The sequence below is a fragment of the Miscanthus floridulus genome, chromosome 4 (genome assembly GCF_019320115.1).
Source record: "Miscanthus floridulus cultivar M001 chromosome 4, ASM1932011v1, whole genome shotgun sequence".
Classification (NCBI taxonomy): Eukaryota; Viridiplantae; Streptophyta; class Magnoliopsida; order Poales; family Poaceae; genus Miscanthus; species Miscanthus floridulus.
In genome coordinates, this window is record NC_089583.1 from 83,102,639 (window position 1) to 83,127,479 (window position 24,841).

General features: G+C 44.2%; 2 protein-coding genes across 3 annotated transcripts; both read right to left on the minus strand.

Moving 5' to 3' along the window:
• Window positions 1–17,341: 17,341 nt before the first annotated feature.
• On the minus strand, window positions 17,342–19,200 carry LOC136551878 (uncharacterized). Of its 2 annotated transcripts, XR_010782684.1 has the most exons (4): window positions 18,857–19,200; window positions 18,658–18,737; window positions 17,830–17,879; window positions 17,342–17,729 (listed from the first exon to the last, which is right to left on the minus strand). XR_010782684.1 is itself a non-coding variant. In XM_066543413.1 (3 exons), exons 1-2 carry the CDS (start codon window positions 19,064–19,066, stop codon window positions 18,675–18,677), a joined length of 273 nt encoding a protein of 90 aa, XP_066399510.1. In that variant the 5' UTR covers window positions 19,067–19,200; the 3' UTR covers window positions 17,342–17,879; window positions 18,658–18,674. The 2 variants fall into 2 exon arrangements, 1 of the variants encoding a protein (XP_066399510.1); XM_066543413.1 differs by having other exon boundaries at window positions 17,342–17,879.
• Window positions 19,201–20,318: 1,118 nt separating this feature from the next.
• Window positions 20,319–24,016, minus strand: LOC136551879 (uncharacterized protein C227.17c). Its single transcript, XM_066543414.1, has 2 exons — window positions 23,640–24,016; window positions 20,319–20,932 (listed from the first exon to the last, which is right to left on the minus strand). The coding sequence occupies exon 2, from the start codon at window positions 20,915–20,917 to the stop codon at window positions 20,543–20,545; it is 375 nt and encodes a 124-aa protein (XP_066399511.1). The 5' UTR covers window positions 20,918–20,932; window positions 23,640–24,016; the 3' UTR covers window positions 20,319–20,542.
• Window positions 24,017–24,841: the final 825 nt, after the last annotated feature.

The window sequence follows — 24,841 nt, forward strand, 5'->3', positions numbered from 1 at the left end:
CCACTCTATGAGACCCTATCCTTTCTATATAGGGCACCGGTGGAGTTCGAACCCTTTGCCGATGGAGTTCGAACCCTTTGCCGATGGAGTTCGAACCCTTTGCCAATGGAGTTCGAACCCTTTGCCTCCGTTCCTTCGCCGAATTGATCCACATCAACTCCAACTTCATATCCTTTGTAAATGTGCAAACACCACCAAGTGTACACCACCATGTGTATGTGTGTTAGCATTTTCACAATCATTTTCCAAAGGATTAGCCACTCAACTTGCCACGCCACTCAATCCTAGTGACGATGCAAAGTTAGATCACTCGAGTGGTACTTAGATGACCGATATGCAAACAAGTTTGCCCCTCTTGATAGTATGGCCATCTATCCTAAACCCGGTCATCAACTTCTCTACACAACTATGACCGGTGAAATGAAATGCCCTATGTTATACCTTTGCCTTGAGCATTCCATTCCATCTCCTGTAATGTCTATGCAACATATGCACCAACATGATCAACAATGATATGATCCACTTCATATCATCACGTGATCATATTTATTCATTGATCTTGACTTCACTTGCTTTTCATCGTTGCCTTCGTCTATCGGCGCCAAGTCTTGCTCAAGCTTCACCGCCACACGGTCCATCGCTCCAAAGCCTTCGACTTGCCCTTTACGCATGCAACCGGTCCATCAAGCCAAGTCTTGTCTTGATCTTCTCCACCTTGATCACATGACTCAATGTTATGTCTCATGTGCAATGAGCTCCTTCATCATCACATGTGTGAGTTTTGCAACATCTCCAAGCCATTTTCACCTTCATTGCATATGTTGCTCACACATATGTACCTGTGGACTAATCACCTGTGTATCTCATATAAACATAATTAGTCCACCTAGGTTGTCACTCAATTACCAAAACCACACAAGAACCTTTTAATCTCTCCCTTTTTGGTAATTGATGACAACTCTACAAAGATAAGGAAATTAAGCTCTTTTGGATTCATGTTGTTTGCCCAAGCAATTTTACCATATGAAAATGATTTTGGACAAGTACCACAAACCCGAGATGGTAGTATTAGCTCCCCCAACATATGTGCTAGAGTGTTTGATTTGAAGCTCGCACATATGTATAGATTAAAATTGTGGGAGATTAATTACTACTAAATGATGCTAAGGTATATAGAATAAACCTTTGAAGCGTGTACCAATCGGAGTTGCACCTTTAAGTTCATCCTTAGCACCATGGTTAGCTAGATATCACTTGGAAATAAAAGTACTAGATACCTTGTGAGATCAATATTAAAAGCAAGGTACTAGCATTACTTGAAAAGCATATCAAGTGTCTAGCTATCATCCTATGCATGCTAGTTATCAAATCATCGTTCAAGTTCTACAACTAGCATACACCATACAAGCATGCGTATTGAATTTGAAAGCTTATGCAATGCAAGCAAGCACATGAATATGCACATATCAAATGCAATCAATCAAAGTTCATGAGCTTGCTCCCCCTACTTGTGTGCTTCTCTTGTCTAAGAATTTTGATCCATCTCTTTTCTTCAATGTTGCTCCCTTTTTGTCTATGTCCATATCCAACCTCTACTTTGAGCTTTTATATCTTATCTCTCCCCGTTGTACAATCTCAATCTCAAAGCTTTCATATCTTTGTACAATCTCTCCCCCTTTGTCATCAATTTCCATAAAAAAATATGCTTCTCATTGATGCAAAGGTACGCATTTGGGGTAGATGGTTGAGGCTTGAATCTTGTATTTTTTATGGATATCACTTGATTGTTGGAATGACACCATTTGTAAATACCACTTGTAACTTGTACCACTTGTATCTTGTGTAGGACTTCTTGAGATACCACACATAAGATTTTTGATCTTGAGATCAATTTGTGGGACACCTCCCCCTATGTGATAGCATGGGTCATCTATTTGATACACTTGAGCTCTTATAGATGAGAGATGTATTCTTCGTTTGATGATCACTTAAAGTTGAGGATCACTTGTAGAACTATCGTCTTGCATAATTGATATTATGTGTAGATGTGATATCACTTGAAAGAATCTTCTAGTATGGACCCACTTGTTGGATTTATCAATAAAAATCATTTCTTGAACATTTGCTATGTTTATGAGTACCACTTATAGGATATTACTTGTGAGTTGATCTAGACATCACTTGTGAATTCTTGATGAAATACTTGAGTCTAGATACCATTTAAAACAAACAAACTAGATATCTATTTGCATTGTTGTCTTGTGCTTGTACTCTTATCACTACCATGAGCTTCTATGGTTAACTTGAACTAAATTGATTTACCTAAGCTTTCAAGTCCGATTTGAACCAATGACAAGCTTCTTCACACCTCTTGCAAGGGTTATCTTGCCAATGTTGTACTTGTCACTTGTTAGCAATCTAAATTAAGTCAATTAATTAGGTTCACTAGCTCATGAACAAATTCATATACTAACCACTAGATCAAGTAATAATTCAAGCAAGTGGTAGGTTATGAATTTAAATATTTCATTTGTTATGCATGATCCTATGGAGCATGTACTATATGCACTAACTGCATACTAGTAAGGGATGAAATGATCATGCACATTACAATGATACCGTCGCTATGTTAGAGTAGAGGATAGTCACATAGATTCCAATTTATTACTCCAATAGCAATGTGAAGTCCAATTATAAGCATGGTGAAGACCAATAGATACCATGTTGAATTTCATTCTTTAGCCATATGAAATGAATACCACTTATGATCAAGTGCACTTTCTTGTTGTGGTTGGCTTGCTTCATCTTTTTATCTTTACTTGCATGAGAGCATCAATTTGAGAATACCACTTGAAATATCATGACTAGCTCTCTTTTGGATGTTGCTTGCTTTTCTTGGTCAATCCTTTTATTTGCTTCAACTAAGCATCTCAAATATTCCTCGGATCACCACTTCCATGTTAGTCTTCTAAGTACCACACTTAGTTCACCTACACATAGGCGGCAAGCCTCTACACTAGGGAGAAGTGACCTCTCTCTAAGAACCATCCTTGACACTCACATAAAATAACTTGATTGATTGATCCAAGTGATGGACTTAACTTGATGAGTAACCTTGATTCCTTCTTTAAGTTCTTTTCTTTCTACCAAATGATCTCCAATCATATCTAGAACTTAAATTTCATCTTCAACTTGAGTTTGATCTTCATCTTCATCTTGAGTACCAAAAGTGTGCAAAGTACACTCCACAATCAAATAACCTTGTACTCTTTTCTTGTCATGCTTCTAGATCTTCTCAAAACCAAACTTATATGCCTCAATTACTTATAAACATATTTCCAATTTGAGGACCTTTTAATCAAAGTGACTATAGATCAATCCAATATTTGTCACTTTTCTAGCAGATTCTTGGTTAGCTCATGATCATCCAACTAGCAAGCTTCAACTCAATTATTTACAAGTCATCAAATATATCCAATGAATTACCAACAACTTGAATTATAGCACTTGTATGTTGATAGCACTTGTAAGCTACATAAGCTAACTAATTACAAGAGCAAATATATAAGCACAATGTATATGAAATATAAATATAAGCTTGTGAAAGGGGATTGCAAACCAACGGAAAGAACAAGGTTGACATGGTGATTTTTCTCCCGAGGTTCACGTGCTTGCCAACACGCTAGTCCCCGTTGTGTCGACCGCTCACTTGGTAAGGTACCAGACGTAGCTGCTCAAACTGACCGGACGCAGCAACCCCAGCGTCCGGTCATTTCTAGTAAGGTACCAGTCGTGACCGGATGCGTCCGGTCGGTCACGATCGGACGCAGCGTCGGCATCCAATCCTTCTCCAACTTTTCTGTGTCGCCTACGTCACCATACGTCAGCCTGGTCGGACGCACCCTGTCAGCGTCCGGTCACTTCCAACGCCAGCGTCCAGTCGAAGACCGACGCCTGCACGCTCTCTGTAGCCACTGACCGGACGCAGGACCCCAGCGTCCAGTCACCACATGACCAGCATCCGGTCCACTCTGTGAGACCCTATCCGTTCTGTATAGGGCGTCGGTAGAGTTCGAACCCTTTGCCTCCGTTCCTTCGCTGAGTTGATCCACATCAACTTCAACTTCATCTCCTTTGTAAATGTGCCAACACCACCAAGTGTACACCACCATGTGTATGTGTGTTAGCATTTTCACAATCATTTTCCAAAGGATTAGCCACTCAACTTGCCACGCCACTCAATCCTAGCGACGATGCAAAGTTAGATCACTCGAGTAACACTTAGATGACCGATACGTAAACAAGTTTGTCCCTCTTGATAGTACGTCCATCTATCCTAAACCCAGTCATCAACTTCTCTACACACCTATGACCGGTGAAATAAAATGCCTTAGGTTATACCTTTGCCTTGCGCATTCCATTCCATCTCCTCCAATGTCGATGCAACACATGCACCAACATGATCAACAATGATATGATCCACTTCATATCATCATGTGATCATATTGGTTCATTGATCTTGACTTCACTTGCTTTTCACCGTTGCCTTCGTCCATTGGCGCCAAGTCTTGTTCAAGCTTCACCGCCACGTGGTCCATCGCTCCAAAGCCTCTGACTTGCCCTTCACGCTTGCAACCAGTCCATCAAGCCAAGTCTTGTCTTAATCTTCTCCACCTTGATCACATGACTCAATGTTATGTCTCATGTGCAATGAGCTCCTTCATCATCACATGTATGAGCTTTGCAACATCTCCAAGCCATTTTCACCTTCATTGCATATGTTGCTCACACATATTACCTATGGACTAATCACATGTGTATCTCACATAAACACAATTAGTCCACCTAGGTTGTCACTCAATTACCAAAACCACACAAGAACCTTTCAAGTGGTGTATAGAATCCCTCTGAAGCACGCTAATCCCTCCTCGGTGGGAACCAGCCCTCAAACTGCACAAACGTGAGCTACTGCACCTGCTTGGCTGTGGCTGCCCTCAAGTCTAGGTGAGTCACGGGAGGCGGACGAGAACCCCTCCGTTGTGTCTCTAGCCTCGGTGTCACCTGAGCATGAGTACGACTAGAGCGTCATAACTGTGGCCAAGGTGCCTGCTCTATCTCCTTGGCCTCCTCTGCCTCCTAAGTCTGCTCTATCTGCTGGGTGCCCTCTGACTGCTCTACTAGTTGTGTCTACTGCTGTGGCTCCCCTTGAGGCTGACTCTCCTCTAAAGCGACCTGTTGTCCTTCAAGCATGACAGTTCCAGCTAGACTACCATGACAATGCTCAACTTGCTCGACGGTGGCCCTCTGAGCTGGTGAAAGCTGGTCTACAATGTGAACACCACTCCAAGCTCCACCACTCTTTGCATGCTCTACGACGGCTGGAACTGCTGCTGCTCTCTCAGTATCAGCATCTGCAAACTTGTGCTTCTTTGTCGTAAACTTCTTTGCCTTGCCTTTCTCCTCAGCAGGCATGCGAGGCGGAGGCCTCGGATCCTCATCACCTGGACCACCTCCGGCGTTTTTGACACGTGTCATTGTTGGAGCTAAAAAGAACAACTGCCACTGGCAAGAATCAACTACCAACTGTCACTTCTGAGGCTTGGCCTTGATCCATACTCGCGGGCTTGGCCCCAAGTTATCTGACAACTGCCAAAGTGACCTCAACAACACCAACTCGCTGCACGAAGGAATAGATTGGATATATGAATAATTTCAATATACATCTAGAGACACGAAACCCTAAGAAGCAAGCAATAGGTACGAAATTAGAGGTGATGGCTTGCTACCCGACGAACCGGCGAACCGAAGAGCAGAGGAATTAATCGCAGGGAACCATGGGGAATCACCTAGGGTTAGGGTTCGATGCAGGGTGGTGTGGCGGGCGAGCAATGCGATGAAGGGGCACGACGATGGATGCGCTAGTGATGGTAGCTAGGGTTTCGACGTGGATCACGACGACGGTGGCACTATTGGCGTTGGCAGGCGGCATGGGTAGGCGACGTGGGCACGAGAGCAAGCAGCGGCATGGGCACGAGAGCTTGCGGCGTCGTGGGAGCAGCGCGAGCGTGGCGGAGCAAAGCTGCGCGGCCTAGGGCACTGGCGTGAGGTGGCGTAGGAGGCGACGCGAGCACGGGCACAGGAGCGCAGCGATGAGGATGAGCGGCGGCGAAGTCGGCACGATGGATGCGGGCTTAGGTCAAAGTCACGGCATGGTTATATGGTGGCCCCCCGTGTTGGATTAGGAAAGGAAACAAGAAGAGACCAGGATCCTCACGACTTCTACTGACTAGACGCTCTGGTGGCAACGACCGGACGCTGCCACCCAGAATCCGATCGACAACAGAGAGGTCCAAAACCTCCCAAGTCACGACCGGACGCGTCCGACCACCACTGACCGAACGTAGCTAGAGTCCAATCGATCCTGTCTTCATATTCTTTGCTTGATCAGACGCAGGATCACCAACTGACCGGACACAGGAAAGGTACTGTTTCAGCGTTCGGTCACTCTTGTGCAGCAATGGTTCACCTCGTGTGAACTGACCGGATGCAGGGAGCAGAGTCCGATCGCCCTTTTTCAGCAAATCTTCAATGTTCCTTCGCGCTGCCTATTCCCAATCAAGTCTCAACTTCAATAAGACCCAAATAAACATCAATTGGGACTTATGTGACCCTCAAGTTTTTTTAAAATATTTTGCCTTAGGCTATACTTCTTTTTAAGAAAATAGACAATAAAAGGGTAATTGAAGAGAAACGACAAAACAACATACATGCATATGCAATGCATGACTTGAAAGTAATTCTAGTTGCTTGTCAAGTTTGATCCAAGGTTAAGCTTCTTCACATGCTTTTCGGCAGTTATCTTAATCATGTTAGACAAACCCTAAATGCATTACCAAGAAGTAAACATGTTGTATATTACAATGCAATGCAAGGGACAACACAAGCTCATTTTTAGTGAAGTTACTAAAATCAAGAACATTGAGCTCATTCCTCAATCGACAAAATATAGCATCATCTAGCGGTTTAGTGAAGATACCCACCAATTGATTCTCGGTCCTTACACCTTCTAGTGAAATATCATTTTTAACATGATCTTTAAGAAAGTGATAACAAATATCTATATGCTTGGTGCGAGAGTGTTAAACCAGATTATTAGCAAGCTTTACCGTACTCTCATTGTCACACAAAAGAGGTACATTTTCTAGAACTACGCTATAGTCTAGCAAAGTTTGCTTCATGTAAAGTATTTATGCACAACAAGCACCCGCGGCAATATATTCCGCTTCGGTGGTGGACAAAGCCATACTATTTTGCTTCTTAGAGGACCAAGACACAAGTGATCTGCCAAGCAAAAGGCACCATCTGGATGTGCTTTTTTTATCAACTTTGCAACCAGCATAATCCGAATCAGAATAGCCAACTAAGTCAAATCTAGCTCCTTTGGGATACCAAAGGCCAATGCTTGGTGTGTGCTTAAGGCACCTAAGGATTCTTTTAACGGCAACCAAATAAGCTTCCTTAGGATTAGCTTAAAATCTAGCACACATACACACACTAAACATGATGTCAGGCCTAGATACAGTTAAATATAATAAGCTACCAATCATAGAGCGGTAGAGAGTTTGATCAACCGTTTTACCTCCCTCTTCTCGGTCGAGATGTCCATTAGATGACATTGGTGTCTTGACTGGCTTACATTCATCCATATTGAACCTCTTGAGAAGATCCTTGATATACTTTTCTTGAGAGATGAAAATCCCTTCTCTCATTTACTTGACTTGAAATCTAAGAAAGAATATAAGCTCTCCAATCATTGACATCTCAAACTCCTTCGACATCAATTCACCAAACTCTTTGCAATAATCTTCATTTGATGATCCAAAGATGATATCATCAACATATACTTGACAAATGAGGATTTCTCCATCAAGCTTCTTGGTGAATAGTATGGTGTCGACTTTCTCAATGGTGAAGCTCTTCTCAACGAGAAAATCCCAAAGACGCTCATACCAAGCTCTTGGAGCTTGCTTAAGCCCATATAGCGCCTTGGACAACCTATAAATATGATTAGGATATTTATGGTCTTCAAACCCAGAAGGTTGATCAACATAGACTAGTTTATTTATGAAGTCATTTAAAAATACACTTTTAACATCCATTTGATATAATTTTATTTCATGATGCGATGCATATGCAAGGAGGATATGAATGGCTTTAAGTCTTGCAACCGGTGCAAAGGTCTCTCCAAAATTCAATCCTTCAACTTGAGAGAACCCCTTTGTAACTTGTCTTGCCTTGTTCCTCACTACAACGCCTTGATCATCTTACTTGTTGCGGAACACCCACTTTGTTCTAATGACTCTTACACCTTGTGGTCGCTCTTCAAAAGTCCAAACTTCATTGCGAGTGAAGTTGTTCAACACTTCATGCATGGCATTGGTTCAATCCGAATCTTGAACACAACAGACAAAAGAGTGATATTCAATGAATGAAGCAAGTTTTTGAGATCGGATCATTACACCCTTTGAAAGACTCCCTATGATGAGATCTTATGGATGAGCTTATAGTAGAGGTGAATTTCTTCTATCAATCACTTGACAGGGAGGTTGTGGAGCATCAACATCTTGTGCTTGTGCCATCATTTGATTATGAGAGACATGAGTATCTTTATTTTCAACTCTCCCATCTTTATCACCATCTTGTGGCACATTTGATGAAGAAGGTGGATCAATCACTTGTACATTATCTTCATCATCTTTGGGCTTGATGTCTTCAGCCGGAATGTTCTTCATGGTCTCCCTCAATGGTTCATCACCTACATCATCAAGATTCTCATCTGCTCCTTAGAAGCCGTTAGATTCATCAAATTTCACATCATATGTTTCTTCAACCAAGCCATGGCATGATTAAATACTCGATATGCTTTGGACTTTGATGAGTAACCAACAAGAAAGCCAATATCACAACATCTTTAAAACTTTCCTAGGTATTGCCGCTTCTTGTAGATATAGCATTTGCAATCAAATACCCAAAAGAATAAGACGTCCGGCTTCTTTCCATTGAGCAACTCATAAGGGGTCTTGCTAAGAAACTTTTGAAGGAATAGGTGGTTGGATGCATAGCATGTGGTGTTGATAGCTTCCGCCCATAGAGCTTTAGGTGTATTGTACTCATTAAGCATTGTTCTAGTAAATGTGATAAGTGTCCGGTTCTTTCTCTCTACTACACCATTTTGTTGAGGAGTGTATATTGCGGAGACCTCATGCTTGATCCCAACTTCATCATAATAGGCTTCAATGTTTGTGTTGTCAAACTCTTTTCCATTATCACTTCTAATTTTCTTGAGCTTCACTTCAAACTCATTTTGTGCTCTCTTGGCAAACTTCTTAAAGCATGATGCAACTTCGGTCTTGTCATGAAGAAAGAACACCCATGTATATCTAGAGTAGTCATCAACAATCATAAGACAATAAAGATTTCTTCCTAAACTCTTATAAGTTGTTGGTCCAAATAAGTCCATGTAAAGGAGCTCTAACACTCTTATTGTTGACATGAAAGCTTTTGTAGGATGAGTATTTGCAACTTGTTTGCCGGCTTAACATGCACTACAAAGCTTGTCCCCTCTCAAATTTCACATCCTTCAACCCTCTCACCAATTCATTCTTCATATGCTTCTTGAGTGAACTCATCCCAACATGAGCAAGTCTTCTATGTCATAACCACCCAAATGATGTTTTGATGAATAAGCATGTCTTCAAGTTAGCATCTTCGAAGATGAAATCCACTAGATATAGGTTGTTGTATCTAAATCCCTTAAATACAACTTGATCATCATCTTTTTTAGATACAACCACTTCCTTCTTGGTAAACAAGCATTGGAAGCCAAGATCACAAGCAACATATAGGACATTTGAGATTGAATGATCATTTGATATTGCCACTTTGCCTAATCCTTTAACTTTGTCCTTTGAGTTATAACCAAATGTTATCCTTTCTTGGCCATCAACTTCTTCTAGTGAGGTGAACATACGAGGATCACCGGTCATATGTTGAGTGCAACCACTATCAATTACCCAATGACTTCCACCGGTCTTGTAGTTCACCTACACACAAGAGATCAAGCTTGTTTAGAGACCCAAACTTGTTGAGGGCCCTTGACTTTCTCAACAAGTGGCTTTGCAACTCAAATTTTCTTAGACCTATTCTTGTTGGGAGGTCCTAAGAACATGACTTTTATTTTCTCATTTGAGTCCTTTCTAAGCATGTAATGAGCATTGAAAGCAAAGGGTCTAGCATGCTTAGGCAAGGGTTGTGGTGGTGGAGTTTGACACTTATGGGCAAAGTGACCTTCTTATCCACACTCAAAACACCTCTTTGGCTTTAGCTTTGACTTGTGTTGTTGTTGATGTTGAGCTTGAGCCTTCTTCTTTTGATGTGCCAAGTATCCAATTCCACTTCTATCCATCATCATGATGGTGTTCATGAGTAGCTCACTTTAAAGATGTTGACCTTTTGTGAATTTGTTCAACCCGGTCTTGAGATGTTCTTTTTCTAACTTGAGCTTCTTGTTCTCATCATGATTTTTCTTCTTCTTGAGCCTCTTGTTATCTTCTTTAAGCTTCTCATTTTCAAGAGCTAGATCACTATCATGGTCAAGGTTCCCTATCACAATGGTGTTGGTGGTTGAAAGCTTCTCAAGATCTTTCTTTAGCTTCTCATTCTCATTCTTGATCTTGACATACTCATCATAGTTATCGGACTCAACCACTTGCTTGCCTTTGCTACTAGAACCTTGCTCAATGCTCTCAATAATCAAATCATCACATGATATAGCTATATTAATCTTAACAACATGGTTAGTAGCATCATGTGGCTCATTGGATAAAAACTCATGAGAGATAACAAGATTATCATGATTGATCTTGAGATTTGTATATTCTTCTTTTAGCATTTTGTAGCTAGTGATGAGCTCATTATGTATCCCCTCAATTTTATCATGTTTATCTTTAAGCTCTGTCTTAGAAGATTTGAGCTCCTTGAGTTTGGATGACATAGCATCATTTGCGTCTCTAAGCTCAACACTAGCCTTTTCCGCTATGTCACATTTAGCTAAAAGAGAATCATTCTTAAGTTCTAGCTTTTCATTCTTAGCTCTTGACTTTCTAATGATCTTAGCGTATTGATTTAGCAATTTAACAAGATCATCATATGAAGGTGATTTAAATTCATCATCATCACTATCACTATCATCATTGCAAGTATGTTCATCACCACTACTTTCGTCATCATTTGATACCTTTCGTTCACCCTTAGCCATAAGGCATAGGTGTGTAGAGGATGATGGCGGTGGTGTCGGTGAAGATGATGAAGAGTCAATCACAATAGCGGCCACCTTCTCATTCTCACTACCATAATCGGATGAGCAACTTGATGAATCAATATCTGTGAGCTAATCACCGATGATGTATGCCTTGCCATTTTTCTTCTTTTCATGGAAATCCTTCTTTTTGTATGGCTTGTTTTTCTTCTTCTCATCATTATCTTTATCATTTGAGTCATCTTTCTTGCCCTTGTACTTCTTGTACTTATTTTTTTTTTGGCTTGGGGCATTGATGAGCTAGATGACCAAGTTCTCTACAATTATAACAATCCATCTCTGAGATTGACTTCCTTCTATTGCTAGTGAAGAACTTCTTTTTCTTGACATCAAACTTGACATCGTTCTTGTTGAGCTGCTTTAACATCTTGGCGGCTCTTCTCACTATGAGAGCAAGACATGTATCATCAATTTCATCTTCACTTGAGCTCATACTCAACTCTTGCTTTGCCCTTCTCTTGGCTAGCCTTGAATGCCAAGTCTTTGTCTTTCTTCTTGGTAGAAGAAGAGCCATCTTGTGGTGTGATGTGCATATACATCTCATGAGCGTTGATCTTTCCCAAGATTTGAGTTGGTGTAGCGATGGAAAGATCACCTTGATGAAGCATGGTCACAATGTGTCCATATTTGTCAATAGAGAGGACACTCAAGATCTTTCTTACAACATCGGATGGTTATATTTGTGTAAGTCCAAGCCCATTGACTTCCTCTACAAGAACATTTAAGCGTGAGTACATTTCATTTGCACTTTCTTTAGGAAGCATCTCGAAAGAATTAAGCTTTTTCATGACAAGATGACAGCGTTCCTTACGCTCGCTCTTTGTTCCCTCATGGAGCGCACAAATGTTCGATCATAGTTCATGGGCGTCCTTGTGGTTCCGCACACGGTTAAACACATCTTTGCAAAGGCCTCTAAAGATGGTGTTTTTAGCATTTGCATTCTATTTCTCATAATTGACCTCATCGCCTTGAAGATGTGCAGGATCCCTAGGTTTTGGGAAGCCTTGAGAGGTGGCTCTAAGAATTCCAACATCTAGAGCTTCTAAGTACGCCTCCATGTGGATTTTTCAATAAGAAAAATCATCTCCCTCAAAGATAGGAGGAGGATCATCCCCATGGAACATATTTCTCTAAGTTGTTAAGCCTAAATGCATTAGCACGAGGCTCTGATACCAATTGAAAGAATCAAAATACCCAAAAGGAGAGGTTAATTGGGCTAATTCTAAAATTCTTTGCAATAATTAAACCCTACTAACTTCACCGCTTGTGCCTAAAATATGATTCTAATGATCTACCGCACAAAAGTTTAGCACCCTAAGTTCCAATCCTACTCTAGCATGGCAATTTTAAGAATATAATGATAAAAATTAAATTGCTCAAAAGTAAATGTTCAAAGTAAAGAGAGAAAGAACGTGGCGATATTTTGCCGAGGTATCGGAGAGTCGCTACTCCCCACTAGTCCTCGTTAGAGCACCCGCGTAACGGTGTAGCTCCTCCTTGATCCGCGCAAGGATCAAGTGCTCTCTACGGGTTGATTCTTTGACACTCCATCACGATGAATCACCCACAACAGCTCACAACTTGAGTTGGGTTATTCATAAGCTCCGCCAAATGATAATCAAACTCCCAATCACCACCAAGCCGTCTAGGTGATAGCAATCACCAAGAGTAACAAGCACGAACTCTCACTTGACCATAACAGGCCTAATGAGAAGGGTGGATGCACACTTGCTACTCTCCTTGCACTATTGAGGCCTTAATCTTGAATTCTCAAATCTCAATCACCTCACTAAGCTCTTGCTCTCCAAAGCACTCTCAAGGGTGCTTCTTAGCTGATCAAATGGGCAAGAGACCTCCCTTGGATGAATAGAGAAAGTATTTATACCCCCTCATTCAAAACAAACCGTTAGGAGGTTGCGTCAGCATTCTGCGAGGTGACCGAACGCTCTGGTCAGTTCCCCCGCCATAGAGCCGTTAAGTTGTGACCGGACTCTGACCGGCGTCCGATCAGCACTAACCGAACACGTCCGGTCACGAAAACTGTTCTCTGCACCCATACTAATGTTGACCGAACGCTGGAGCCTAGAGTCCGATCGCTTCGCTGTTCAGCGTCCGATCAGTAACCAGAACCTGACCAGCATCTGGTCAGCAATGACCGGACGCGTCCGATCAGGATTCTCCCTCTCTAGAACCTTACTGGAGTTGACCAAACTCTGACATCCAGCGTCCGATCACTTTTCACTCAACGTCCGGTCATAACCAGACGACTTCTCCTTGATCAAATGAACTGACCGGACTCTACTGCCAGCGTCCGATCACAACTGGATCAGCGTCCGGTCAATATTTAACCATCCATTCACTTCCAACTCAAAATCATATGTGAATGAAGTTTGCTCCAATTAATCTTATGGCTACTCCGGAGCTACCTAGTGCTAGATTTGACAAATGTGCACTACACCTAACCCACTAGACTCACCTAAATCAAGCTACTAGTTCATACCCCCCCCCTAATAGTACGGCCAAAGGAAAAATAAAGTCCTAAATTACTCTAAGTGTCTCTTCAACACCAAACGACACTTAGAACTAGTCCATCCTTAACCTTGTCGCCCATTCTTTGAAAACCGAAACAATTTCCATTGTAGGGGCATGATAACCATGATTGCCCAATCAATTGTCATTACCATGACCTAACTTAATTGCCTTACAAAACACACGTTAGTCATAGTAATCTCGTATTGTCATTAATCACCGAAACCCAACTAGCGTCTCCACTCCTGTGGATGACTAAGTGCTCGACGATGAAGGTGCTAGTGAAGCCGCTAGCTTCCCTCGTCCTCGGACTGTTCTAGTCCCAGGTCGCCTTCTCGTCGAACACGACGTCGCGTGAGACAACCACCTTGCCTCCACGTGGGTCGTAGAGCCAGTACGCCTTGGTACCCTCCGTGTAGCCTAGGAACACTATTGGTGTGCTCTTGTCTTCCAGCTTAGTGAGGACCGACTTCGTCTTCCTGACGTGGCCGCTGCAGCTGAATGTCTAGAAGGACACGCTCGGCTTGCGTCCATACCAAGCCTCGAACGGCGTCTTGCCCTTCGGGGCCTTGGTGGGTGCGCGGTTGAGAATGAACACTACCGGGGTCACCGCCTCACCCCAGAACCTTGTCGGTATGCCCTTGGCCTTCATCATGGATCGAGCCATGCCGACCACTGTCTGGTTCCATCGCTCCACCACGCCATTCTGCTATGTCGAGTACGGCGCGATGTGGTGTCGCACCACACCCTGATCTACGCAGTACGCAACGAACTCCACCGAAGTAAATTCGTCATCGCGATTAGTTCGCAGCACGCACAGCTCCTTGCCACTCTTCGCCTCCGCGTGCGCCTTGAACTTCTTGATCGCCTCCGTCGCTTCATCCTTGCTCGTCAGGAGTTGCAGCCAAATATAGCGATTGTAATCATCCATGAGCAGGAGGAAGTACCGCCGACCACCGTTTGTGGCTAGCGTGATTGGCCTGTAGAGATCGCCATGGACGAGCTCGAGAGCGTCCACCACGTGATACTTGGCCGCCTTAGGGAACGGCAGCCTCCTTTGCTTCCTGGCTAGGCAGCTGTCACACAGCTCGCCTCCGTGCTTGATGTGGGGAGCCCTCGGACCATCTTCTCTAGCCAACCGAGTGCGTCGAAGCTGAGATGGCCGAACCAGGCATGCCACAACCATGGCTCCTCGATGTGCCATGCTGCCAGGCACACCGGCTGCTCCACCTTCAAGTCAAGCAGGTACAGTCGGTTCCGAGACCTCTTCACCTTGGCGAGAAGGCGCTGTTCCCGGTCCCTGATCCTAAGGACGTCGTCCTTGATCAGTACCTCACTACCACGCTCATCCAGCTGGCCAATGCTGATGATGCTTGAACGAAGTTGCGGGATGTAATATACATCCATTAGCGCATGGTGCTCGCCATTCTGGCACCTAAAGATGATGGTGCCACGCCCTCGAATTGCCACCCTTGAGCCGTCACCGAACTTCACCGTGCCGGTCACGTCGTCGTCGAGCTCGGAGAAGGCTTCCTTGGAGCCCGTCATGTGGTTGTTGGCGCCAGAGTCCAGGTACCACCGCTGCTCCTGTCATCCGCCCACACGTCCGAGGTGGACTTGGGCGCGCGGTTCGTCGAGGTGGACAGCCTTCAGAGCCTTGTCGTGCTCGGCCACCGCCGTCACCTCTCCCTTTACCTCGGCCTCAATATCGTGCAGTGCACAGAATGTCGCCATCAAGATAGTGGCCTCATCATCATCATCAACCTGCGCTAGATGAGCTTCAGCCTTCTTCTCCTGCTTGTGATTTGGGCACTCCCTTGCCCAGTGGCCTGTCTTCCCGCAGCGCCGACAGGCGTTGGGGTCGATCTTCTTCTTCTTCTCCAAAGAAGCCTTGCCGCGGCGCTTGCCATCGCCACCGCGGCTGGAGGAGGCTTCCCCGGAGTTCCTCCGGGCAGCCCACTCCTCTGTCATCAGCAGCTTGGCGCTGTCCTTCGTTGCTGTCGCCTGCTCCAAGCGCTCGTCCACCTCCCGCAACTGACCAGTCATATCCTCAATGGTGAGGGTGGACAGATCCAGCATCGTCTCTATGGAGAGAGCGATCTAGATGTACTTCGTCGGCACGAAGTGGAGATACTTGGAGACCATCTCTTCTTTGTCGATGGTGACGCCGTGGCTCTTCAGCTTGCTGATGAGCGTCTACAGGCGGAGAGAGAAGTCCTCCACCGATTCACCATTCTTGAACTAGAGGTTGGCGTACTCCTGCTTCAGAAATCGGGCCATCGCCTTCTTTGCGCAGTCAGACCCAACGCGCATCGCCGCAATGGCCTCTCACGCCTCCTTAGCAGAGCTCTTCACCCCCAATGGCTCCTTGTACTTCGCCGATACAGTAGCGAGGATAGCCTCTAACGCTGACATATCATCTTCTTCATTGTCGGTGCCCTTATCAACAGCATTCCAGAGCCATCGGGCTCTGAGCTTGACCTTCATGGTCACCGACCACTCGCCATAGTTGGTGCGAGTCAGCGTCGGCCAACTGGTGTCGCTGACCTCCCGCATCGTTCGCACGACCTCTTGTCGTGGCTAGGCAGCCACAGCAGCTCCACCGCGATCGCCCATCTCCAAACCGTGCGTCATCGCCAACGGTTAGTCCGACGACGACGTTTGTACGGTTTTGATACCACTTGTTAGCCCACTGGATCACCGACACGGGTGAGCCGACCACTCACCAGGGCTGTCGACCACAGACTATCGTTGGCGACCACGCACTATGACTAGAGGTAGAAGAAGGGAGGGAGAACAGAGCACACACACAGCACAAGCACCAGCGTTGGCCGGAGCTCTGAAGAGTAGATGACAGAACTAAACTCGCTCTCTTTACTGAGCTGCAGTGGCAAACTATATACAACTCTACTCATCTAATCCTAGTATACAGACATGTCAGGCTGCCATGCTACTACAATGACTAGATGTGACAGCAGGGCTAACTTTAGCGCCTGCCCCTGCTATGGCCATAGTACGACAGGAGAGTCGTTCGATGCCTGCCCCTGTTGTGGCTACAGTACCACAACAGGAAGCCTTTTCGACGCCGCCTTCCCCTGTTGCACGTTTACACAAGGGAGCAGCAGATAACTTAACACTTAGTTGTAAAACAAACAGGTAACAGCATATCACCGGGCGATTTGCAAAAATAGGACTCAAAACATCGGTCGTTTGCAGATTTGACACTGGACCCACATTCATAGACACAGATGGACCCACTTGTCAACCACCCGAGTGTCATCATAATCAAGGAGTCAATCTTTCGAATGTCATTTTTGCATTTTTTTCCATTTCAGCAGATTATGACAATCTTCTACGATATGAGTAAACGAGAAAATAAGCAATTATGCTCATGAATAAACTCAGAACTCGCAATAAGATTGCAGGAACAAAGAAAACACATAGCTTGATCATTAGGACAGCAAGTATATTAAGATGCGTGCCATGAGTACAAAATGTAGCACATAATGATAAATAAAAGGTCCGATTAGCTAAACAGAAAAGATGAAAAATAAAGTACTGATTATCCTACTTTTACTGGACAGAATTGTACAATTACATGAATCGAACTGGTCTTCTCGCCTTCTATGTCCATTGATAGGCCAACGAATGATATATCATGATTATCACTTGAAAAACTTTATATGATGCTCTAGTCTATAGTCACCTCAGAGCTATAATTATAGGTATACATATGTTCATGATTTCATTAAGCATAATCACTCCAGAACAATAAACTGCAGGTCCTTTGGGCTTCTTATTGCAAAAAAGATATAATTCCATGCTGCCACAGAGTCAGATGCAGCCAAGTATGTTCAATATCATATTGTTGTAGCTTCTAATGATTGCATGCCATAAACAAAACAAACATTATTAGTTCTTACTTCTTACGACCCGGTGATACTCCACTGTTGCAGCACTTATACCTGATTACCTGTTACCTTCACAAGTTAGTTGCTTAGCCATTTCTCCGTGACACTGTAAATGGTTAAATGCAGGGAAAAGGGAGACCTAAAAATCTAATAATCAGGCTATTGATAAGGATAGATTCATTGTCACAAATGAATCATAAAGAATAGCAAGTGAGGTAGCAACTAAGTCAGCACAGATCTAATACTAGTACACTCCTGGTGTGCCACACTACAGGATGAAACTAGTATTTGTGATAACTTAGCAGAGTTTCTCTCTTTTTGGGAATTCAACTTTCGGCTGTACCTGTGGATTTCAAATCTCACCACCTAATATACTAGTTTAAATGTTCTCAATCCTCAACATTTTCTTCTTAATTTTCTTATGCCAATCTCATAAAGCAAATCATTATTTTAAGCATTACTACATTGTCTGGAACAAGAATGCTTTCCACAAAAAGGGTCCAACCAACGAGAACACCCAATCTACTTAATAAGAGCTGTGGATAAACGTGTGACTCTATTTCTGCCAAATCAGAATCTCCGTCTATATCCTTGAGCAAATGAGCTAAGAAACACTAGAGGATGTGGGTTGTCTCTGTTTATTCATTCCAAATCAAGAAAATACCCCACAAAATCTTATGACGATTACATATCTGGCTGAATTGCTGTGAGAGAAAAACGCAAAAAGAAGCCAAACGAGCCGGTTTCTGGGTAAGTCGTTGCTAATGCTACAGAACTAAAAATGATTCCACAGAAGCAGAACCAGGACCCAGACACACAATAGTAGCTAGTACTGCGTACCATTGGGTGGCGCGATCTTAGGGGAAGGGCGGCAGCCGCAGCACGACCTCCTCGGTGTCCGCCAGGTCCGACCGTGATATCTGCAACAACGCCCACAAAAATCAGAGAACCAGAACCTCTAAATCAGCAACTTTGCACGAACAAGAGATGCGACGAGGGAACAGTTCCTAATTTCCTACTGGCCAAGTGGGATACGAACCGGATCGCGGAGGACGGGCTTTGTGTCGTCCACGGCGGGCCGGAACGGCGGCTTTCGGCTCTTCGTCGGCGCCCCGGAGGACGAGCTCATCCCAGTGCTATCTGTCGCAGCCGCGGTGGGGGTGGGGGCGGAGCCGGAGCCGCGGGAGAAGGGACCCGGGACCACCGAGGGGGTCGCGAAGGTGTACGGCCTCTCGCTTCCGGCGGACATGATACCGACGGGAAGTGGTGGATCACCGATTGGGCGCCTCACTTCAAGATTTCAGATCCGAAGATTTCGGTGCCTGAGAGGACAACCGTCTTCAGTAGTTCAGCACTACTACCTGTTTCAGCAAGTCGTACACAGCAGTCGCATCGCATAGACTCCTCTACACTTTTTTTTTTACAACTACTCCTTCCACGAGAGATTAAGGCCCGTTTGGCATGGCTCTGGCTCGTGAAAAAATAGCTCTAGCTCTGGCTCCTATGGAAAAGCAGTTTTTTTCTGGCTCTGGCTTATTTTGTACGAAAACGTTTGGTAAAATGGCTTCTCCTAACTTTTTAGAATATAAAGAAGATGTCAAATGTCCAAAATACCCTTATATTTTTTCTCTCTTTTCTTTTTCTTTTTTCTCTTCATTTTCCTTTTTTTTCTTTCACTTTTTATTTATCTTTCCTTCTCCCCTTCTTTTCTTTTCCCCTCCTCTCTCCTTATCCAATCGGCCTCTCCCTCCCGGTCTTATCCTGGCGGGGTGCGGCGCAGCGAAGCAGGAGGCTGGCCGCGGGGGAGGAACCAGGGGCGGAGGCGGGGCGCGTTGGCCGGAGCAGGATGCGGGCGGAGCAGGAGGCCGGTGGCGGGGCGGAGCAGGAGACCAGCGGCCGTGGTGGAGGAGACGGAGGTGCGTGGGGAGGAGCAGGAGGCCGGCGCGCGGGGGAGGAGGAGGCCGGCGGCGCAGGGAGGCGGCTGTTGGCGCGTGGGCGTCGAGGAGAGTAGGCCCGGGGACAAGGATAGAAAAGCAACGCGTAGGTGAGGAAGAAGCTGGGGGAAGCCACATTTTTTTGGCTTGCCCTCCCCTGTGTAAGCCATCGAACGGCTTCTCTCCGGCTTCTAGGCGCAAGCCGTTTTGCAGAGTGCCATTTGGCACGGCTTCATCAAAAATCGCTCGAGAAGCCGCTAGATGAGCCGTGCCAAAAAGGGCCTAGCTACACAAGCTGCAACATCTGTTTTTTCTTCTCTGACGTTCTTAACTCTTGATTAAGGACAAGCCTCAGATCCACACATCATTCGCTCCATGATTCCATTACTTTGGTCCGTAGGGTACACAAAAACTAGTCGGTCATCGTGAATTCGCAGTACCAGGGTTGCATATTTACAAAGGAAACACCACAGGATCAGAACTGGGAACACACATGCACTCTTCAAATGTACTACTAGTCTACTACTGCTTCCCTTACAAAATGGAAACATTTCCCATTTTTCTGATTGCAAAACAAGAAACAAAACACAAATGAAACTTTGTTCATTTCTTTGCTTCTGAATTCAAAACGTTTTCAGATTCTCATTCTTCAGCAGTACATTGTTTGCCTATCTCAATGATTCCATCTCTTTGGTTTGTAGGTTACAATAAGATTTTCAACAGAAATGATCGCTAAGTATCATAGTGCGACATAAACGCAAACAAAGCACTTGCATAAATCCCCTCAACTATCAAGATTCATTAGACTTGGGACGAAGCTGCGCAGAACTTGACAGTGGTCGTGACAGCATCACAAAATGCTTGTACATCCGCCACCAATTCTCCGATGCTTCATCGACCGTCCGGTAGGTCCAGATATGTGGCTTGGCCTTCTCCCGCGCGATGAGGATCTCCTCCACCTCTGCCACCCGCTTTGTCTTGAGAGTGAGGCAGTCCACAAGATCGCCCCACTTGCCGAAGCAGTTGTCGAACTCCCCATGCCGGTAATAGTTCTGCATCTGGTGGAATGGCGAGTAGCAGAACCAGAGCATATCAAAGCATTTTATGCAGTCCAGCCGTGGTGGTGGTGGACTGCTGGTTGCCTCTGGCTTCTCTTTCGGATCCATAATCCTTGCTGGTTGCTGCATAATAAGAATCCAGCAATAGTAAGATTTACACACATTGGGTTCAAGTATTAGTACTTGTAGACACATCTTATCATAAAGAGCTCAAAATCTTGTTTGGCATGACGAATGCACAGCCCACACGGATGGTGGTGTGACACAATCACAGCCCAGGGGGTCAAATCTCACCATCTCAGCAAACTACAGCACTGAAAACACTACAGGAAAAGGCACACCAGAGAGTCTAATTTATTATTTTTTGATTGATAAATCCTCCAAGAGCAAGAACAAGTAACTAGAATTTTGGAATAGAAAATAACTAAAAAAAGGTGTTATGATTTTTGTTGATAAAAATAAATGAGAGACACAGCTAGGAATAGATGACGACTGATTATAAATCTCCAATGATATGGTAAGTTCATCTCAAATCATACAAAAGAATTAATAAAGAGGGCTAGGGATCAAACAAAATGATTTTCAGGAAAACAAAACAAGGAACTTTCTCATGTCTGTTGCCCTTGTTGCAATGGCCGCAGTGGGTGGTGGTTACTCAATTGAGGCAGCAGGAGCATGTACTGTATCTTATAATGGGTTAGCTCTAGTTTTGCCATAATAACTCTAAAATTAGATTTGGTGGATATAGATGATTGGCTACTCGCATTACGAGACAGGGCAGCAGGTATGAAATTCCCTTGGCCCCTGCCAAACTCCACAACCTAATCTCCTCCGTTGTAGCTGAGGTTTGAAAGATTGGGCAAAACCCCATCAAGCACACAACGGTTATGAAGGTTCCACAGAGACCAAGCAGCCAGGATGACAATCGAATTGACACCTTGCCGAGCTTGACCAGCCAAAGCCACACTAGCACCTCACTACCATTCATCAAAGGACTCTTCCCCTGGCTGAGGGGAAAGGTTCTGAAGCCCAACATTGTGCAACAACAGGAACCAGAACTGCGGAGTAAAAACACAAGCCACCAACAAGTGATCTATCATCTCATCTTCCTGGTCACAAAGGGGGAAACCGGGATGATGATCAAGACCCCGACAAGCTAATAGAACAAGCAAGACTCCACCATTGAACATGCAATTTTTCCACAATATCCAAGCCCCCAAGGGGTAGAGGGTATTGAGCTGGATGGGCCAGCATACAATGCCCAAGTTGCTGTTCTTAATTAGTTTTTGCTTCTATTATCCGTGTTAATCATCTATAACTACTTATGCATGGGACATCATAGCTCATCAGTCTAAACTTCAGCAAACAGAGAACATTGGGGTCAGTCATTGTCATTCTATACCGCCCCCTTCAACCATTGTTTTTAAACATCTGTGACCCACGCCCTCGACACCAACCAGTGAGCCAGTCGACCAAGCTTTCTGGTGATTGTGAGCCAGAATCACAGTCCAAGGGGTTAATCTCAGCATCATACAGCACTGAAAACGCTAAAGGAAGAAGCGCACCAGAGACTCCAATTTATTGCTATTCAACTGCCAAAATTACCTAATGAGCAAATTTGGACTGAAATATAAGAACAAAGAAATTTTGCCTTGTTTGTTGACAAATCAAAAGACATCGGATACTCAGAAAATAGGATAATGTTTAATTTGACGCTGAAACATAAAGCATTTTGACAATGATTTTTTTTTTATCTAAAACAAAAAGGCGATGCAATAACATTCTGAATCAACACAAGAGGTAGCTGAAGTCAAACACAGCAATAAAGCAAAAAATAGCACTAACCTTGAAGAGGCATAGTAGATGTAGCAAAATAATTAAGGATTACATCTAAAATTACTAAGTTCAGATTGGATTTAAAAGACAAAACCAGAGTTTGGAATCAAGCAAATCAAAAAGGGAAAGGAAGTAAATACAGAATGAAGACACTAGATTCGTTACTAGAGATGTAGCAACAATAATTCAAAATTTTAGCATCGCAGGAATTCTTTATGCAAATACCATTCTAATGTACTCGAGTGTCCATTGAGCTGAATATTACGCCAATTCATGATTAGAAATGTTTCCAAAAAAAAATCAGAATAAGACACTCAGAGCATCTCCAACAGATTACTCATCTCATCCCCAATACCAAGAAACCTTGAGAGGGCTCCAACGGATTACTTAACCCATTACCAATAACTAAAACTTTTCAGTAACTACTCAAAATCACTACTCTCTCCCTCAAATCTAGGAGATTCACCCCCTTCTCGTACCTAGGTTTTTTTTTGTGGCAGGAAGACACTTGTGAAGTGCTCACTGGGCTTAATGCATAGATTAAGGTGTTTAGGCGATGCCAATGCAGCAATAAGCGACAATGCTACATGCGCTGGGGCTTGGTGACAGCAGCCGTGTGATATGAGAGAGCCAAAAGCGTGCTGTGTGTGCAAGTCAGGTGTGGCCTATGGGTATTAAGGAGAGGGAGGTGTTGTGCAATGAGCAGTTGGGCGAAGGAAATGCCGCAGCTACCACTTTGTAGGAGAGCAGCATCGCGTCCCTCAAGAGCACCGAGCAGCCAAGCAATGGACAGGACTCTAGACTACTGGAGGACTCGGCGGAGTGGAGCCTCCATGCCATTCCTAATCACTACTCCCCCGTTCTTAACCCCAATGAGGGGAAAAAAAAGAACTGCCGTTTCCAGCGGACCTCGATCCAATCCCCAATGAGTTTTTTTTTCCTCGACCTCTCAAAATACATCCTCCAACCCCTCGAAAAAAGGAACCCCCAATACCTAAGATTGTTGGCGGTAGACCGGTAGCTCCAACTGTCGTTCCCCTGCCGTCGCTTGCGCTGGTGCCGGCAGCCGCCGTAGAGGAAGCCGAACGCCAGATGAAGTTGACTGCAGCCGCGAGCTCCAGCCGGCGTGGATCTCCCAGCCCCCAGCTCGCTGCCCGAAGTCGTGGCGCTGGCAGAAGAGAAGAGGAGAGAGAGCGGCGGTGGTGGAAGAGGAGAGAAGGGGAAGCGGCGGCGTGGCGCGGCGCTGGCGGAGGAGGAGAAGTGGCGGCACGGCGCTAGCGGAGGAGAGCGGCGACGTGGGTGGAGATCCAGCAAGAGGCCGAGAGCGGCGCGTGCGAAGAGAAAGGAGCGACGGGAGAGAGAGAGAGATGGGCCAGTAGTGGCCCATTGAGAAAAGAGACTTTTCCTGGGTGCTATTATAAAAGATCGTGCCCTAAAAAAATCAGCGACAATTTTTTTTCGTGTCCTTCTTGTCATTTCCGTCAGTTTGAACTCTAATGTCGTTAAATTGAAGGTGTAAAAAGACGAAAATGTCCTTAAGTTCAAATATGTTATTAATTTTTTTTAGCATCTTAACGACTTCAAATGAAAAAACTCAAAACTAGAAAGTTGTAGATCTCGTCGAGATCTATAATTTTTTTTCATTTAATTCCGTAAAAAAAATAATATGATTTTTCTAAGATATATTAATCATATCAAATCATATTTTTTGCGGAATTAAATAAAAAAAATTTATATGAAAATTATAGATCTCGACGAGATCTACAACTTTCTAGTTTTGAGTTTTTTCATTTGAAGTCGTTAAGATGCTAAAAAATTAATAACATATTTGAACTTAAGGGCATTTTCGTCTTTTCACACTTGCAGTTTGACAGCGTTAGAGTCCAAACTGACGGAAGTGGCATGAGGACACGAAAAAGTTAGAGTAGTGGCGCTAAAAACCGCTGAATTTTTTTAGAGACACACAGGAAATTACGATCTTTTATAATGGCACACAGGGAAAAGTCTCTTAAGAAAAAAGGGGGGGAAAGGAGTCCACGTGTATGAAAAGTTATTGGGCCTTCCACTAAAAAAAGATTATTGGGCCAGTTTTCTTATTCTGCTATAATAGTTTTTTCTCCAAATTCTAAAGTCAAGAAACATTTTGAGGCCCTTTTAATAACTTTTTGGAGGACAAAATATATTTTAGGATCTGAT